Consider the following 17,767-nt stretch of genomic DNA (forward strand, 5'->3'; position numbering starts at 1 on the left):
TCTGTTAAACTTTTGGTATTTTTAAAGAAAATTTTGTCTTTCTCTTTTAAAAAAATCTTGAAAATTACTTCTTTAAAAGACATTTTCACACAGTAAAAATCCTGTTTTTATGCAAATTTAAGTTATACGTTTTCTTTTTTTTTTTCTTTCTTTTTTTTTTTTTAAGTTTTATTCTCTTATCAAAATAGATGTTAAAAAACTGTTTGAAATTTACTTTTTTGATGTCACAGCATGTTACTTTCATCGAGCCACGCCCCTCCCGCCTATTTTTCTGGAACGAAGAAACTAGAGTGATCCTGCGACTTATCGTAGAATCAACTCTTAATCCTTTTTTCTTAACTTTATACAAAGGTCATTCTCAACAACAATAATGGTAATTAAGTTAATACATAAATGACTCTAACCCTTGCAATTTGTTGTATCATCGAAATAATTTATACTTGAACTAGCTGACCCAGCCACGCGTTGCTGTGGCGAAGTGGTTGGATTAAAATATTATTTTATTTAATATTTTAATAGAATCTAATTAATATTTTAGTAAAGCTTACAATAGTCTAGCCAATTTTAAAACATATGAGATTGATAATGGTCGTATTAGACTGAATTAAGTACTCATTGTACTACTTATTGTGTTAAGTACTAACTAAATCTTCAATGGTAAAAGCTCTGTAGTTACGCTTAGTAAATTTTTCAAGATGACTTCTGCCAAAAATAAAAGCAAAATAACTTGAAAGTGACAGTAAATATCGAATTTGATTGTAAAATATCGGAACGTAGAAATTAAGCATAAACCAACATATACTCTTAGAATGTACACTATGTTTTATTCATCTCAGATTTCTCTATAGTTTATAATACATAACTTCTTTACAAAACACATTAACTAAATTAAAAACATATAAGAATTAAATTTTATAAATGAGGTAGATAACATTGACTTCGATCAATTGACTTCGATCAATTGTTTCTATTATTTGAAAACTGAAAATTATCTAAGCACTAAGTACTGCACAATATTCTTGCTTAACCTATTTTGCTAACACGAATAGGTGTGATAACTTTCCCACTTGTGAGTAAGCGATAGATAAATGAAAAATAGCAAAATTGCTATATGCTGCATTTTCTCGAATATTTGTGCTTTATTTACGTTGTTTTTTCACCTTAATCATTAAGCGATAGATAGTTTCCCATAAGAGAAACATGTATGTTTCAAGTCCAAACCGAAAGTAGACATCATTTGGTCTTGAGATCTATTTATGATCTTTTCAAAAGCTAAACAAATCGGAAATTCAAGCCTTCCAAATGTGTTTGAAAATTATGACGCTATTAATGGATTACGTGGCAACACAAAAATTTCTCCTTTAAACTTTTGCGTCAAAATTGTTGAAATTTTGATGAAGAAGCGTGTACTGTTGCATAATCTAGGTGGGTTTTTATCTGTGAAAAAAAAATGGTGAAACAATTTCCAACCGGAAATCGTCTAATGGCATTCCTGGTATATCCAGAGAATTTAAAAATTCAGTTGGAATGTTTACGGCTTTGTTTTCATCGACAACTGTATAGCCTTGTTCACCATCAACGGTCAGCACAATCTGATTAAGATTTTTATTTTCAGCTGTCAGAAATGGCTCATTATTCACAATAATTGTAGCTAAGACAGCGTCATTGCGCTGTTTTTTCTCGTTGTAAATCAGTGTTAACTAAGTCGGTGATTAATCGATCAGGTGATATCACACCATAATGATTAAACAACAATATTTAAATTGAAATGCATAAATCTTCAATCACCACTAAAGCTTCATTATACATCTTTGGTGTAAAATCTAGATTTGGACATCGGTTTGTTTGTTTAACTCTAAGGAGTACATCTTCAAGCATACATTTTTTATAGTTCCCCCACAGCAATGATGATTGTGTTGGATATTATGCCGTCAAAATTATCTTAAACAGTTGACGAATATTGCATTATAAAATGCAACTCCCAATGATTGTGTGCTACCAATAATTACAATTCACGAAAAGCATCGTGATATGTATTAAGCACTCGACAATTAACTATCCGCAAATATTCCTGTCTTTTCGGGAATGTTTAACGAAAACAAATGCAAAACCAACATTCACTTTGTTTTGGATGCACAGTTTTGTTTTGGATGGAGTTTTGCTCTCAATGTCTTGGCTTAAATTTTTAATTACGCCCGAGATTGATGAATGTTGTGTTCTTTGTTTGCGTGGCTTCCATTATTATTTTTTTTTTTTAATTTTATTCAACACTATAAAAATAATTAAGAAACGTCCTGCAAAATAGTGGATAGCTAACAGGCCCTATTTCTGCCAGTAACATATCTTGCAAAAAGTAGGAACATATCCCCCTAAAGGTCAAAAAACCTCCTAAAAATATTCTGAAGTCCTTCTGACAAATTCCGAAACCTCTACCATTCGAGACAATCATTTCTTAGAAACTTTAGAGAGAAACGAAGTAAGATTAAAAGTAATAGCTTGGCACATTTTTCGACTAACCAAGAAAGTAACAAAAGCATTATCGCAACCATAGCCACTGCTAAGAAAGACTTTCAAGCATGCAAAAAAATTCTACGGAATCCAGAGACTCACTTGCTTCTATTCAAAGTTACTTCTATCTAGACGGGCTACGACGACGGTAGTGAAGTCATTCATCACTAAAATTCATTAACCTCCGGAAATTATCCTAGAATCTTTTTTAAAAATTCAGTAATCTCCCTCGCTAAAAGCCAGTCGTGTCCCTGGACCTTCAGAGAAAACTTAGGTAAGTTGAATACAAAGCCTAACACATTTCTACTTTTCCAAACAAGCTCCAAAAGTATTACTGCAAGCATTGCGACAGGTTTGAAAGACTTGCAAGCAAGTACCGTGAGTTAACTCGCCTGCGACTTCTGCAATTCTTTAGAATCCAAAAGCTCATTCACTCGTACCGCCAGCTTTGTCAATGTAGACGCGAAACGTAATTGATCTTCACTCGCACAGTGAATGCAGACGGAATGTAGCTGTCCTGATGCCGAAACATAATAAATACTTCCAGTTGATCTTTAAACTGGGAGCTAAAAATATTTTTCTCAACAGTGAGAAGTCTGCATTCGTGACATTTGTAGCAATTCAGGAAACTTTATGACGCAGATACTTGATTTCCAAATAAAATTGTTGAGAACTTATGAAATTCCGACATTTTCCACGAAAGTAATCAATGACGTTTCGGATTTTTTCACAGTGCATGTAAAATAGCGTGGAACATTGGTAAATAATTTTATTTCTGAGAATCGGGTCAAACACATTAGGTTTTTGACAATGTAAAAAAAATAATAAAAATCAGGATTGCTTTTGGTGGTTCAAGTGCTCTTCGTTGAAAATATCTTCGATAAAATATACTCGTTGACCGTTTTCAAGACGTACTGCACAATGATGTACAGAAGGGTCACTTTTGTATGTGGAGAAACTAAGTTATGCCACATAGCTTCGTTGCTGCTTATATAACCACTTATCGCTCATCGTTTTACTTCGTCAATATCTCGTACCTCAAATACGACCTAATAAGGACTGATAATACCACTTTTGACAAAGTATTTAATGGATTTTTTGGAACTGCAGCACTTGACATTTATATGAGCCTTATACGTTTTTAAAAGCAGTGGTGATTATGAAACTACCCGCTGCTTCTCAATTTTAACTTGATTTGTAGAATTTGACATTTACATTGAAAAGTGTGGCCTCTATACTCCTACTTTCTACGGCGTTATTGTTGATAATCGTCAATATCCGTAACATAGTATCATTTGTAAATTTTAATTAACATAAGAATAAAATGTTTTAAGGATGAATTAACTTACATCGCCATCTATTAAGAATTTACGGAACCAAACAATCAATATACGCTATTAATGTAAAATAAACATTTTATTCGCAATAAAAAGTTATAAAAACCATCCTATCTTTTAAGTTGGACCAAATTACAGATACGTATGAAATTTGATAAAAATCGGTTCAGTAGTTTCGGAGTTTACCCCGAACAAACATCGTGACACGAGATTTTTATATATATAAGATTGATTACGATTCTTGGAAATTTTCTCAACACAAAATATGCCTTTAGACGAAAATTTTAACTTAAAAAAACTGTCAAATTCAAAACGAAATTATTCGAGGAAAAAAACAATACTTACAAATATAACTTCTACTATTCTACTACCACTATAACCTCATACAAAAAAGATTGTGTAATGCAAAGGAAAGAGGACGATGAAAAACTTAAAAACACATTTTCTCAGATTAAAAGTTTTTTTTTCTTCACAAAACACGTTCTTCAATCTTCCCGATGGGGGAAGGGGGGGGACAAGGGAGGTCACTGTGACCTTTCAAAAAATTTCCTTATTCGGTAAGTTTTTTCTGACGATTCGTCAAAATTATCATCATTTGGCAAAATTTGGACCATTCGGCAAATTTAGAACTGAGCAAAAAAAAACAATATAAATGTCACAAATCTCCCTCCAAAAAAAAAAAAAAAGAGAGAGATAGAGGTGGGGGGGGGGGGGAGAATCTGCTCACATTATAGATATTTAATTCATGTATCATCGCTAGCGCATAAGAATTCGGCTTCTGCTGAAGGGGGCGGGGGGGGGGGAGTTAAACAGGAGGCTAACAGTGGTCACATCTGAGTCAACTACCGTATTAGGATGGCTCAATATATGTGAAAACCAAGGGCTCTAGGGGCGTTGAACCCTGCCCTACGCCCCCTGATATACATATCTATTTAAAAACACCTGCATATGCAATGCAGACTAGTATCTGTTTATATAGTAAATATATTTCTTCTGCAGAATTTTAGCCACCGCGTAAACAAGTTGGGGGTGACAGAAGCTGGGAGGGAAGGGGGGGGGGGCTCACACATACAGTGAAGTACCGTTTATACGTTTTTGAAGGGACTATATGAAAAAAGCGTACAAACGAAAAAAACGTATAATAGGTATAGGTTAATGTGTATTAGACATTGCAGGGACAAATTTTAAAAACGTATAATTGATAAAAACGTATAAAAGAGAAACGTATAAACGGTGCTTCACTGTACTATAAACTGCGACATTGAAATTTATTTTCTTGGGGAGGGGGGCTGTTTTGACCCGTCAAAGGTATTTTTCTCTCTCTTCAGGGGGTCTTGTCCCAGTGTATTTCGAGAAGCTATTATTCAAAAATGTATGTGATCCTGGCTCGAAGTTAAAGTTCCTATGGGGGGGGAGGTGCATTACTTTCCTCAATGATCCACCATCTCTGGTAAATCAAAAAATGGTAGGCACGGGTGTTTTGCCCCCCCCCCCCTCCTTTCCTACACACAAAAAAACATTCTCGCTTTCCGCGTCTTTCCTGAGGGATATAATTCTCGAGGGATGAATGCGTCCCGCGGTCCGTGTAATTAATAACACTAAGAGAAAAAACAAACTATTTTCAAAAAGGCGGAAAATAATCAAATTTTTAAAGTAATCACAAATATTATTTGGCCGATTTGCAAACATGTCATATCCCGTTCAACAAATTGGCAGTCTTCAGAGCATTAACAGGTGTTACAAAGCTTAATCCCTTACGTTTTGAAACAAGGCGCCATTGGAAGGGGTGTGTCAGGTCAACAAAAGCATCATAGGTGAAAATCGATCAAAACAAATTTAATCTCACCAATTTTTTTGGAGAAGTTGGAACAAGAAAACAAAACACTCACCTGCCAGGGAAAAAAGAATAAAACCAATCAGCATGGCTTTTTATAATTATTTGATTTAATTTTTTCACTTATCCAAAAGAACTCGAGCTCCCCGCTCTAAACGCACCATAGAACAACAATCAAAACACTGACTTTCATAACAGTTTCAGCAGTGTGTCCCGTTTTCTTTCCCCGTCACGTGACACACTTTCGGCCAGTGCCGGTTTCGTGATGAAGCGCATGCGCCGTGTAATTTAGGCTTTTGGCATAATAATAAGCGTAGGTTGTTCAAGAGCGGTGTTGTCTACAGGTGGTTTTATTTCTTTCGGATGAATTTCTCCACCTTGATTCCACGCACCCGCTGGCCCTCCGCGTTTCGTGGTTTCCCAAATATCCGGTTCAAGATGAAAGGGTGAGATTCGTCGGTGGGTGTTCCTCAGCTTGAAACTGCTGTATGCTTTTTCTTTTTTTTGTCGAAGTTTTCATTTAATGTTTCGGAGAACCGTGTCTCGACATAATAAAGTAGTGCAGCATGGAAACACCCACATAGGCAGGGGTGCCCAACTGGGGGGGGGGGGGGGTTCATGGCGCAGGACTGCACCTGTGAACTTTTTAGGGGGCTGTTTTTAAGGGTATATTTTTTCATTTTGGTGGTCTTTACGATAGTGAGGAGGTGCGCCCTTGCCCTTAGGGGGTAGGCACCCCTAACATGGGTGCGGGGGGAGGCAGGCGTGGATCCAGCGGGTAGGGACAAGGAGGAATGGGGGTCATGATCCCCCCCCCCTTCCCGCTCTAAAATGTGTATTAGGGACTTGATAAGTCGAAAATTTACTCAAACCCGTATTTGAACCCCAAAAATTCTCATTTGAATCCAATTGGAGCAACCCCAATTGTCATTGAACCCCGAAAATTGAGGGGGGCGGGTAGGGTGGTTCAAAAATACATGTAAAAAAAGTTTCTCCTAGATAACAGGACATCCCTCAATATTTTTAGACTTGTGGATATTAATATACTGGAAGAATTTTAGCTTCCTATTTCAACTGAAAGAGGGTGCCCAACCCCCTCCCCCAAACTTCATCAGTATGGGGGGGGGGGGTTAAAAATACATTGAACTGAACAAACAATGCTACATATTATAATATACATGATTAATCAGGGGTGCCCACAGGGGGGGATTATGGCGCAAGTTGCGCCATCAAAAGTTTTGGGGGGGATTTTATTTTTCTAGAAGTTTTTTTTTTTTTTTTTTTGAGCAATCACGATTGCTTATTGTTCTCATTTGACTGTTTTGATGTCCTATCATTTTATTTTCCCACCGCCACCCTCCGCACCATCACCGTCGACCGGGTCCTCACGATGCTGCTCCTATAGCGAAAGACGTCTCCAGGTTGCATTCATGTCCTACACACACGCGCATACATACACAACTACACACACACGCACACACACACACACATACACAAACACACAATTACCGACACATTCATACCAGCACACAAACACAAACACTCATGCCTACACACACATACACATACCCCCTACACACAAACACACATACCCCCACACACAAACACACACGCCTACATACACACTTTCGTGATTGCGAAAAACATAATTTGAATTCAAGATCTCAAAATTCAAATTAATTTTTTTATTATTATTATTTTTTTAGAATATGAAATTTCTAATTTTTGTGAGGGAAAAAGCATATAAACTTATTCAACAAGAAATAAATGCATAAATAACAGTTTTTTGACGTACTCATTCCAAAATTTAAGAGCCGTGTGTCTTTTTCAATAAAGGGAACATCAGAGACGGGATGGAGTCAGTGTCCATTGCAAGTTAGGATCAAACGATTTGATTTCTTTTTAATTTATTATAAACCCCAATATATATCGCCCGGCTTTGCAAGATCTGCCTCGAAAATAAAATTTATTTCAAATGATGCTTGTCAATCGGCAACAATCAGGTGTGAAAAAAAAAATCTGTAAATTTTCCCGACAGATAGCGGAAAAATAATCAAAAAGGAAAAATTTAAAATCCCCCGATCACAGGAAAAGCCTCAAAACAAAAAACAAATTACACAATGTAAGTGGAAAGATTGCACGTAGACATTTTTTAGTCATCAAATAAAACAAAAAAAGTAACAGATAAATTACAATATTAAATCACAATAGGAATATTTTTATACTTATTTAAAATTTATGAAAAGAAAAGTTTGCATTTTTCATAAAATCTATAACAGTGACATAACTTTTTTGCTGGGGAAAAAAAAAAAGTTATGAAAAGAGCGAGGTTCTAAAGCACAGCTACAATAAACAAACTCTATATTTATACAAAGCTAATAGAAAAAACTTAATACATGTACTACTTGATCTGACGTTTGCACACATAATATTGATCAATTTGATTGTTTAATCTTTTATAAAGCACTATAAACAAGTTCAAATTAACTTTTTAAATTTAACAATAGTTTTCTGAAATTTAAAAAAATGCATAGTAGAAAATTCTTGAAATTTTTCTATAACATATTATTAATAACAGAATTAAAAAAAAAATACTAAGCACTTTTCATAATGCACTCAAAGGACAAAATAACTTTTCTGGATCAGAAAGGACAATTTAAGAATTCCTGTGTTTTCGAAAATTCCGAGAAAATGACACCACAAACGAAGAAAAGTGCGGCTCAAGTCATGAAGAGAATTTATTATCATTATCTAGCTTTCAATCATACTTTTGAGTGCTGAAACATACATATTTTTTTAATGGGAAAGTTTGGTTTGAAATGACTTGAGCCGCACTTTTCTTCGTGTGTGGTGTCATTTTCTTGGAATAATTGAAACTACATGAATGCTTAAATTGTCCTTTCTGATCCAGAAAAGTTATTTTGTCATTTTGAGTGCTTTATGAAAAGTGCTTATGGTATTTTTAAAAATATTCTTGGATTTTATTCTTTTTGGTGAAAATGTGTTACAGAAATAGAATAACGTTCACATCACGAAACTTCATCTTATTTTTTCATACAAATGCTCCGTACTAAACGTGTTCCTATGTATATGAAAAATTATCATATAAGCTTTGTGCTACAATATGATTAAAGTGAAAAAACAACGTAAATAAAGCACAAATATTGGAGAAGATACAGTATTTTGGTTGTGTTGGTGAGCTTACTGCACTGATGAAGAGGCTCCATTGTAGCCTTGAAATAGCTATATGCTGTATCTTCTCCAATATTTGTGCTTTATTTAAGTTGTTTTTTCACTTTAATCATAATCGTGTTCCTCTCTAGAATTTACTTGTGTGTTAATTTAACTAGAACCATTTAAATATTGCAGATTTCTTAAACTAATTTATGGTTCACAACATACAAGTTACTCCTGATAAAGATCCTAATATGTCTCTTTACTTAGCCCCGCTACCGATCATTGGCCTAGATAAGGATAAAAGTCCTAAGAAAGCAATGCTAGTGAATAAATTTCATGCTTGCTCCAGGGAAGATTTGATTCCAAACTTTCATTACGATTGCTATTAATATTGCTGTTGTAAGGCAATAAAATTTGTAACAATGGGTTTTATATTTAAACGTTTATTTAACAGGGAAATTACATGAAATTTGCTGTTTTCCATCCTAACCGAAATAATAATTTTATTTTAGAATTTTAATTTTTCATCGTTAAATTGTACCTTAAGATTAAGCAAATCATTTAGTGAAATCCCGAGCTTTCTAAGCGGTCTCGTTGATGAGATATAAGCAAGAGCAGGCGTCAGATTTTTCCGTGACAATTTAGGCTAAGTATAATAAAAATGCTTAAAAATATGATGAAAACAAAATTAACTTTTATTAATTGTTTTTGAAAAAATACATACAAATAGTTACTTACAATAGGAAAAAAATCGATCGCTATAAATGATGCAAAAAAGATGGTGCATTACGAAATATAGGTGTAACAAGTATGAGAAATACAACGCAAAATGACATTTCTTGAGCAAAATACACAATCGGTATACATTTAAGAAATGCTTAAAACGACAAGGTAAGGGGGAGGGGGGGGTCACCCTCTGATTTTGGAGTATCTTGCAACATCAAACTGGCCTCATTCAGAACAGCTACCACCAACGTCTCGGAAGAGTTTCTGAATCTACTTCAGCACTTCTGAAGAAAAAATTCAGAAGTCTCTGATTTCCGAATTATGTCACCATCCAAAACGTCTATGGTGTTGTTTTAAACAACTCAGAAGTACAACTAGAGTTTAATTTTAGAATTAGAGGGAGGGGAGCGTACAGGGCACGCAAGTGTTCTCGGAAATAAAAAAAATAGTCATAAACTACCTGATGTGTGCATCACATGACTTCCTTTTACTCCAATTTAATGTCATTTCCCCATTACTGGCAACTTTAATGTGCTTCAATTGTTTACTCTCTAAATATCACCAACAGTGGCCATATTGAAACCAAATGTAAAAAAAAAAAAAAAAAAAAAAAAAAATTCGCAAAATTTGTCGCCAAGTTGGCGACAAAGCTTGGAGACTAAAAGACTGGCGATATATCGCCAAGTGTCCGACAAATTATAACACCACTTGAGTTTACATCGAAATTAATAATGATTTCCCCCCAAAAAAGGGCAAAAGACCTCCTAAGTAACATTCGAATGCAACGAAAGGGGAAGTGCGTAACTAGTCCCCACTAGGAGTCTATGTACCAAATTTCAACTTTCTAGGGCATACCGTTTTTGAGTTATGCGAGATACATACATACATTCACACATACGCACAACGCACATACATACGTACATACGGACGTGACGAGAAAATTCGTTGTAATTAACTCGGGAAGTCGTCAAAATGGATATTTCGGGTGTCTGTAGGTTTCTAGGCATATATTCAGGTGTGATCGGGTCGAAAAAAAACCTCAACTTTCATTCGGGGGTTGTAAAAGGAAGTAAAAATAAGAGTTCAAAATATAATCATAAACATTGATCAGAAAAACTCTTTTAAAACTTGCATCCCAGTTTGTTTTGACGTGCAGAGGCGGATTTAAATATCGCAAATGTTACAATTGCGCGTGAAGCTCCATAACCATAGGGGCCCCGTAGGAGTTACAAAAATGCTTATGATAAATGTTTTACAAATTCCGTGATAGAGAAAGAGGTCCTCAAAATGTATTTTGACGGGCTCCAAACTCCGCCGAAGCGATACAGAAAAGACTACGTTACTGTGATTCATATTACAAATATAAAAAAATTTAAAATTACCGTCGGTTCAACGGAAATCTAACAAAATGTCACGAAAACCGATTTTGCCATCTAATATTTGTTTCCAAGTTGGTCTCCAATTCGGCAATATATCACCAAATGATCGTCAGTCTAAGACGCTATATTAGTTTGGCATTGAAATAAGTAATTAAAAGCCACAAAAAAAAAAAAAAAAAAAAGAAAAAAAGAGTAAATAGGCCTTTTAGAGTACACGATTGAAAACAAAAAGGGAAGTTCGCAACTGGAATGTACGTAGACCCCACATATGAAATTCTAATCTTCTACAGCGTACCATTTTTGAGTTATAACTTATGAGAGATAAGCCGAAAAAAACAACGCAATAATTAACTTGTTTGTACCTGAATGCAGTATTAAAAATTCTTTCAGGGGTGACTAAAATAAAAATTCATACTGAAATTTAAGAAAAAATTTTATACGAAAACATTTGTATAAGAAGCAAAACAGCAAAGGTCTTTTTTTTCGAAAACATCGGCCAATTCCATCGACTTTTCTATGTTTTTAAGGCCGATGGGCCGATGTTTCCTGCAAGTTAGCACCGGCCGCCGATGCCAATGTTTAAATTGTTGAACCATCCATCGAGTCCTACTCATAACCTCCTTCAAAAAATTTGCACTAAATGAACAAATGTTTTCAAACACGAGCAAACTTTAAAAAAAAAAAAAAAAAAATCTACGTTTCTTTATTATAAGAATTTTTAAGACGCATTACCTTTTAGTACAGAAAACAGAAAATTGTACTTGCTTACGAACTTCTTTAGCACAGTTTCTAGTTCTGAACATACTTGAAGCAAAAATAAGAAAAAGAAAAAAAAAAAAAAAAAAGAAAATTAATTTGAATTCTGAAATTTTGAATTCAAATTATGTTTTTCGCAATCACGAACTGAGACAGGACCCTACTCATTGGAGTTATTGTTTCTAGAAACGGCTCCTGTCCCCCCCCCCCAAGCCTGCCTCTCCTCCTGGGCGGTTACGTGTGCATAGTTGTGTGTGCGTAGACCTGTGTGTATGTACGTAGGCGTGTGGGAGGGTATGTGTGTGAAGTCGCGTGTGTGTATGTGTGTGAACGTGCGTGTGTGTAGGACATGGACGCCTCCGACCAGGAGAAGCGGGTAGCTCAAAACCGGAGCAGCCGCGCCGCGCCGCCAGCAGAGGACGGTGGGCGGTGGTGCTGCAAAGGCTTCTGGTCCAAGTTGAAAAAGGCACGGACACCAAAAACGGTCAAATGAGAACAATAAGCAATCGTGATTGCTCAATAAATAAAATCTGCGTCTGGCGATGGACCTTTCGAGCCCTTTTCATTTGAATGCTGGCAAGTTGCATTCAATAGATGTTTTCGCAATCCGAATTGCGATAGCATCTTAGCTTGTCGCTGGCTCTATGTTTTTTTTAAAAACTTTTTAAAGTTATTTTTTAGTGAATGAGCACACAATGGCAGAAATGCAAAGTATTTTTATTCTAAACTATTGGTACCGCACGGCTTTGCTCGTAGTAGAAAATTAAAAGGTCATTTCGTTCGCCTGTATATTTACAAATAATAGATGATGAATTTTTCGCCAATTGGCTGTGTTCATTTGCTCGCCCTTTTTACAGTTCCACGTTATGATAATTTCGTAATCTACTCTTCACGTTATGATAATTTGCTGGGTAAAATGTTCTTAAAATTGAAATAGAAAAAGAACAAAATCGAATTTTCGAAAAATCGCTTCGAGGTGCACACCCCCATGCTACAAACTCTGCGAAATTTCATGAAAATCGGCCGAACGGTTTAGGCGCTATGGGCGTCAGAGACATCCAGACATCCTGACAGAGAGACTTTGAACTTTATTATTAGTAAAGAATAAGTTAGCGTACAACGGAACATGATCGCTGACTGATTGGCTGGATTACAGTAACGTGGTGGCGACTTTGGCTATAAACAATAGAGTTGCGTGATCATTTGTTTGCATTTTAAAACTACTGTTAATGTAATTTATTGTATTTTCGTTTATTTGGCGAAATATTTCAAATTGCAAAGAATTTCTTTTTGTTTTTAAAGAGTTTTTAGTCCTTTTAGTTGAAAAATGCGTTTATTTTACATTGGGAGGGGGGGATGAGTGATTTTCGCTTATTTAGACAACTGTTTTTACCCCCCCCCTTCATCCTTTTTTAAAACGATATCCTTTCGATTCTGTAATTCTTTTTCATATGGGGGATGTTACAGCGGGATTTCCCGTTTGTTCTAAATGGGTAGTGTTAGTTTTTTACACTTAATATCTGAGGACGCTTTTTATTCTTTGAGTATGGCTGAAAGAACAAACCATCAAGTACGGGAGAAAGAATAGTTAATAAAACAACTGCTCAGTGGGCATTAGATAAATTAAGTTGTAATAAATATACGCATACTGACATTAAGCAGCTTAAAGCATTTTCTCTTTACTTATTTTTTTCAACAAAACGGTTCAAATACTTGAAAGTTTATTGAAACTTTTTAACTTTTCAATTTACAAAGTTTGAACAGAACAACGTCTGTCGGGTCCTCTAGTACTATGTATAGGTATTGAAGTTGAAATTAATCCGCCAAATTAGTGAAACAACACGCTCAAATAACATTAAAACTAATATTAAAGTAAATTAATCCCCTAAATCCATTTTTTATCTCCAGTCTCATCAGGTGACTACGTTAGAGCATTGGCGAATTATTTAAAATTTTTATGAAACTTTTAATTCTCTTTTTTCTTTTTTGTGTGTTTTTAAGACTCAATGATGCTAATTTGGATTTTGTGGAATTAATGCCCCTACTTTAATGGCGACAATAGAGAATATTGTTCTTTCTTTCTTTTATTTGTTTATTTTTTTTTTTTTATGGTAACGAATCTGTACTGATGAAGATTTTTGGAATTAACCATGATAGAGATAGATCTTCAGAGGGAGAATGTTACTTGAAAACGCTGGTATCACCATTCAAATAGAGACTTTAGGGAATGTTTCTCTTTCCGAAATGAGAAGTTTTTTGTACTTTTGTCCTCATTTAAATGGGAACTTGAAAAAAAAAAAAAAAAATGTTGCGCTTACTCTGATTTTAATGGTGTTTTTACTCTCAACTTTTTGGTATTTTAATCAGGACCGTTTACGTTATTTAGAAACAGTTGATTTCCTTCTGATGGGGATTTTAAAGGTTTGATGTTCTCACTCTAAAGGGACATTATTAGAATCAGGATTTGTAGTGATTGCTGACCCTATTTTGAGACGATTTCTCCAGTAAGAAGCTATGCAATATTTTAGGTAGCCGGTGTAGCGTTGCACATCATTTGACGGGGATCGGGATTATAAGGGAAGTGTTTGACATTTTATTTAAGAATTGTTGACCTCACTCGAATTGGAATTTTTGAGAATTACCCGTACTAACTTCCTTACAACTCCTGAATGTTTTCCTGATTTATATTGTGTGATTTTTTGGGTGTCTTCCCAGCTTCGCCGACATTTTATTTACCCCCCCCCCCCCCGCCTGATTTTCTGTTTTAATCATACTTTTTGATATATTTAAGGGGGGTGGGAGGCAATTTGAAATGTCGGTGAAACTGGGGCGACAAACCATTTTTTGGTTACTATTTGACCTCTGCCTCTGTTGACCATTAACTTGAATCGATTGAAAAAAACTACATAAACGTGAGCGAAGCCGCGGTTACAAATATGGATGAGGTGTTGCCTACTAGAGATGATCATCACGTGGGAACATTGGAAAAAAAAAAGGAACAGGAACGTCAATAGCTGTACAGTGAGGATTCTAAGCAATTCGGATTGCTCGATAAGGTTTTTGTCGAAAGTCTTTTCATCTATAAGCGCACTTCTTTTGCATTGAAAAAAAAAAAGCTGCCTTGTAGTCTCGAAACACGTGGATGCAGTAATCTGCAAATTTGGTGAAATAAAACGTTGTGATTTCTTATTTTTACTTTTCAAGCACATAGGTACATTGTTCAAAGGTGTATTGTTCAGTTATACTTGAAGTAATTTCCTTTTTTAAAAATCTGCCAATTATTCGATGAAAATTGGCCGATTATAAAAAAATAATTCGGCAAACTGGTAATCAGTGCATTAATTAAACTAATCCTTTTGTAAGTGTGCCCCCTCAATCGGCACATTAATTGAATCGTTAATTTTTATAAGCTGTATTATATCGCACCTTTTTGTGGTCTCCCGAGAAAGGCCATATAGCGAAGGGTTACAGTAGCACAGGAAGGTCTTTTAAATATTTAAGCGTGTTTGCAACTTAAGTTTTCCAAAATATCTAAAAGGGGGCATAGTTATGTTACAGGTTGCCTACTTTGCGCTAATTTCAGGAGGCGGTTTGGCTTTTTTCGTAGATTCTCACTTGGCAAACCGGGTTATTATATGTTTATACATTTTTAAACAGGTGTCAAAGAGCAGCAGAATTGCCTGTTAAAAAGTAGGATAACATTTCCATAGATGGCAGCACCAACAAATGTGTATCGGCGAATATTATCAAATGTTCAAACCTCAAACCTCCAAAATATGTGTGGAATCCAAAAAAGTTTTTCTCTTAGGGAAAGGTCTTCAATTTACATATCTGTAGTTTAAGACGTATGTAATAACGTGTAGATGTGGTAATAAAGAATCAGATTTTCTGGTTTACACATCTCTTTTGGTGGTCTTCTTTAGGGGCAGTGACAGCATTTTTGTGTCAAAAACAGATTTAAATGTAGCAGTACATGATTACCTATTAGCACTATTGATTTGTATTCAGGGCCGATCCTAGGGTGTCGGCCGCCCGTGTGCAAAAAGCTAATGTGCCGCCCCTCATGAGTAATTTGCATATTTTGACTAATCTTTGACGTCCATATAAATATTTCTTCAAATTTTTATATCAAGTTCTAATTTAAAAAAGAAAAAAAAAACAGAATTATGAACTTATAAAAAGGAAGAAAAGCTTTATAGTAAGAAACTCCTTAGGTACAATTTATATCTTTGAAGAAAGTAATAGATACCAAAATTTACTAGTCGTAAAAACGCATTTTATAGTATGTCTTCGGCGACATTTCGGTGAGAAAGCAGGGAGGAGGAGGAATCATGGGAGGGGGGATTACTCCCAGAAAATTATCGAAATTGGCGTACGAAAAATTGTTTTAGTGATCTTAGGTTGTGTTTGGCTGCAAGGAGAGAAAAGAGTCGGGTATATTCAAGGTGCATGGAGAAATTTTCGAAATTGACGTCAAAAATCGCAATTTTAGGAATTTTTTCGAGACTTCAGGGGAAAAGTAATGCTGGAGTTCTCTCCTAAAATTCTTTCAAAATTGAAATCAATTCGAAGCTGTTTTTTGTGATCGCTGCTTAGGAAAGATAGGTGCTCTTTCCGAAAATTTTTCGAAACTGAAGTTTTAAACAAGCAGTTTTGGGTTATCTTTGTTGACGTCGCTAGAGGGAGGGAGAGGCAATCATCTCCTATCGAAAGTTTTTGAAATTGAAGTTTAAAACGCAAATTTAGGCTGTCTTTGGTGACGGTAGGGGATCTGGCGGCTTTCCTTCGGTAATTTCTCGGTACTATTGTTTCAAAAACCCATTTTTGGCTGTATTTGAAAACGATAGGAAAAACGTGAAAATATTCCGAACCGAAATATTTTTCAGAGCTAAATTCCATTTTAGGCTATTTTTGGAAGGAAGGGTTTCGGGGCTCCCAAGTGGATGTTTCTAAAAGCCCAATTTTATGCTATCTTTGGTGACGTTAACAAAACTGGAAAGCTTCGGCGAATCTTTCGGATATTTTTCGATATTAATATCTGAAAAACACAACTATAGACCCCTTTTGTCCATCTCACATCGACGATTGATGGGTATATGCCCTAGCGCCGTGAAAAGTTACATAAGCCAGGCAATTCTCCTCCAGAGTTTTTTAGAAAATCGTATTTTACGCATTGTTTGATAACGATGGGACAAAGGGCGGACGGGGGTTCAGTGTGCCCTCACGAAGTGTTTTTTGAAACTGAAATCAATTTCAAACTGAGGAGGCGGAATTAGGGGCCTCTCTAAAGACACTAATTGAAACTATCTTTGGTAGTAATATTTGGGAATGGATTTCGGGACCCTCCATCGCAAAAATTTTGAAAAAGAAATACGAAAAATGTCATTAAGCAAATTTTGATGACATTAAGAAGGGCTGTCCTCTGAAAAAATATTTTGGATTTTAAAGCCAACATTTTCAGGCTATGTTTGATTAAGTTAAGGTGGAAGGGGTGAATCAATGATTTAATTGGGTTCTTAAGATCGGTGGTTCAAACAGTGAAATTTTCCAAAATCAAAGTCCTATAAAAACGCAATTTTAAGCCTTCTTTAGTCTCGTCAAGAAGGTCATGGCATCCTTTTGGATCTTCGTTTTGGAGGTACGTTTAAATTTACTACCCGGGGCAAGAGCTCTGATCTGAAACCGGGCAGTTCATTCGTGATTTTAATTCGAGAAAAATGCTGTAAAGGGGGAAAATTACAAAACTTTAGTTTGTTATTCATATATGTTTGAGTCTCAGGGGAGTCGCAATTTTCCACTGTCCCTCCACGCATCCGCGATTGTTGGAAAATAATTTCTTGTTTGAAATGCTTGCGACAGTATCTAATAAGTATGGCTTTTTTTAAATATAATATATAAAATATATCTTCATTGTTTAGGTCTATAAAAGCTTGGGGGTTAAACACTAGTGGCCGCCCTGGGCCTTGAGTGCTCCTTTTAGAAGGCACCCTTTCTTGCTTCAGGAGGGAGCCATTTCCCTCATCTCCAATCCGCTGTATCCATGCCTGATT

General features: G+C 35.5%; 2 protein-coding genes across 3 annotated transcripts in view; both read right to left on the reverse strand.

Moving 5' to 3' along the window:
• The window catches only part of LOC129222657 (uncharacterized), a 111,106-nt gene extending 105,234 nt beyond the window's left edge, over positions 1–5,872 (reverse strand). For both annotated transcript variants that reach the window (XM_054857186.1, XM_054857187.1), the window contains exon 1: positions 5,735–5,872. In XM_054857186.1, the coding sequence (XP_054713161.1) occupies positions 5,735–5,768 (34 nt within the window). In that variant the 5' untranslated portion in view covers positions 5,769–5,872. The remainder of the gene's footprint in view (positions 1–5,734) is intronic.
• Positions 1–17,767, reverse strand: part of LOC129222660 (uncharacterized) — a 516,294-nt gene that overhangs the window by 61,511 nt on the left and 437,016 nt on the right. The gene's annotated exons all lie outside the window — the stretch shown is intronic.

The sequence above is a fragment of the Uloborus diversus genome, chromosome 5, assembly GCF_026930045.1.
Source record: "Uloborus diversus isolate 005 chromosome 5, Udiv.v.3.1, whole genome shotgun sequence".
NCBI classification, from domain to species: Eukaryota; Metazoa; Arthropoda; class Arachnida; order Araneae; family Uloboridae; genus Uloborus; species Uloborus diversus.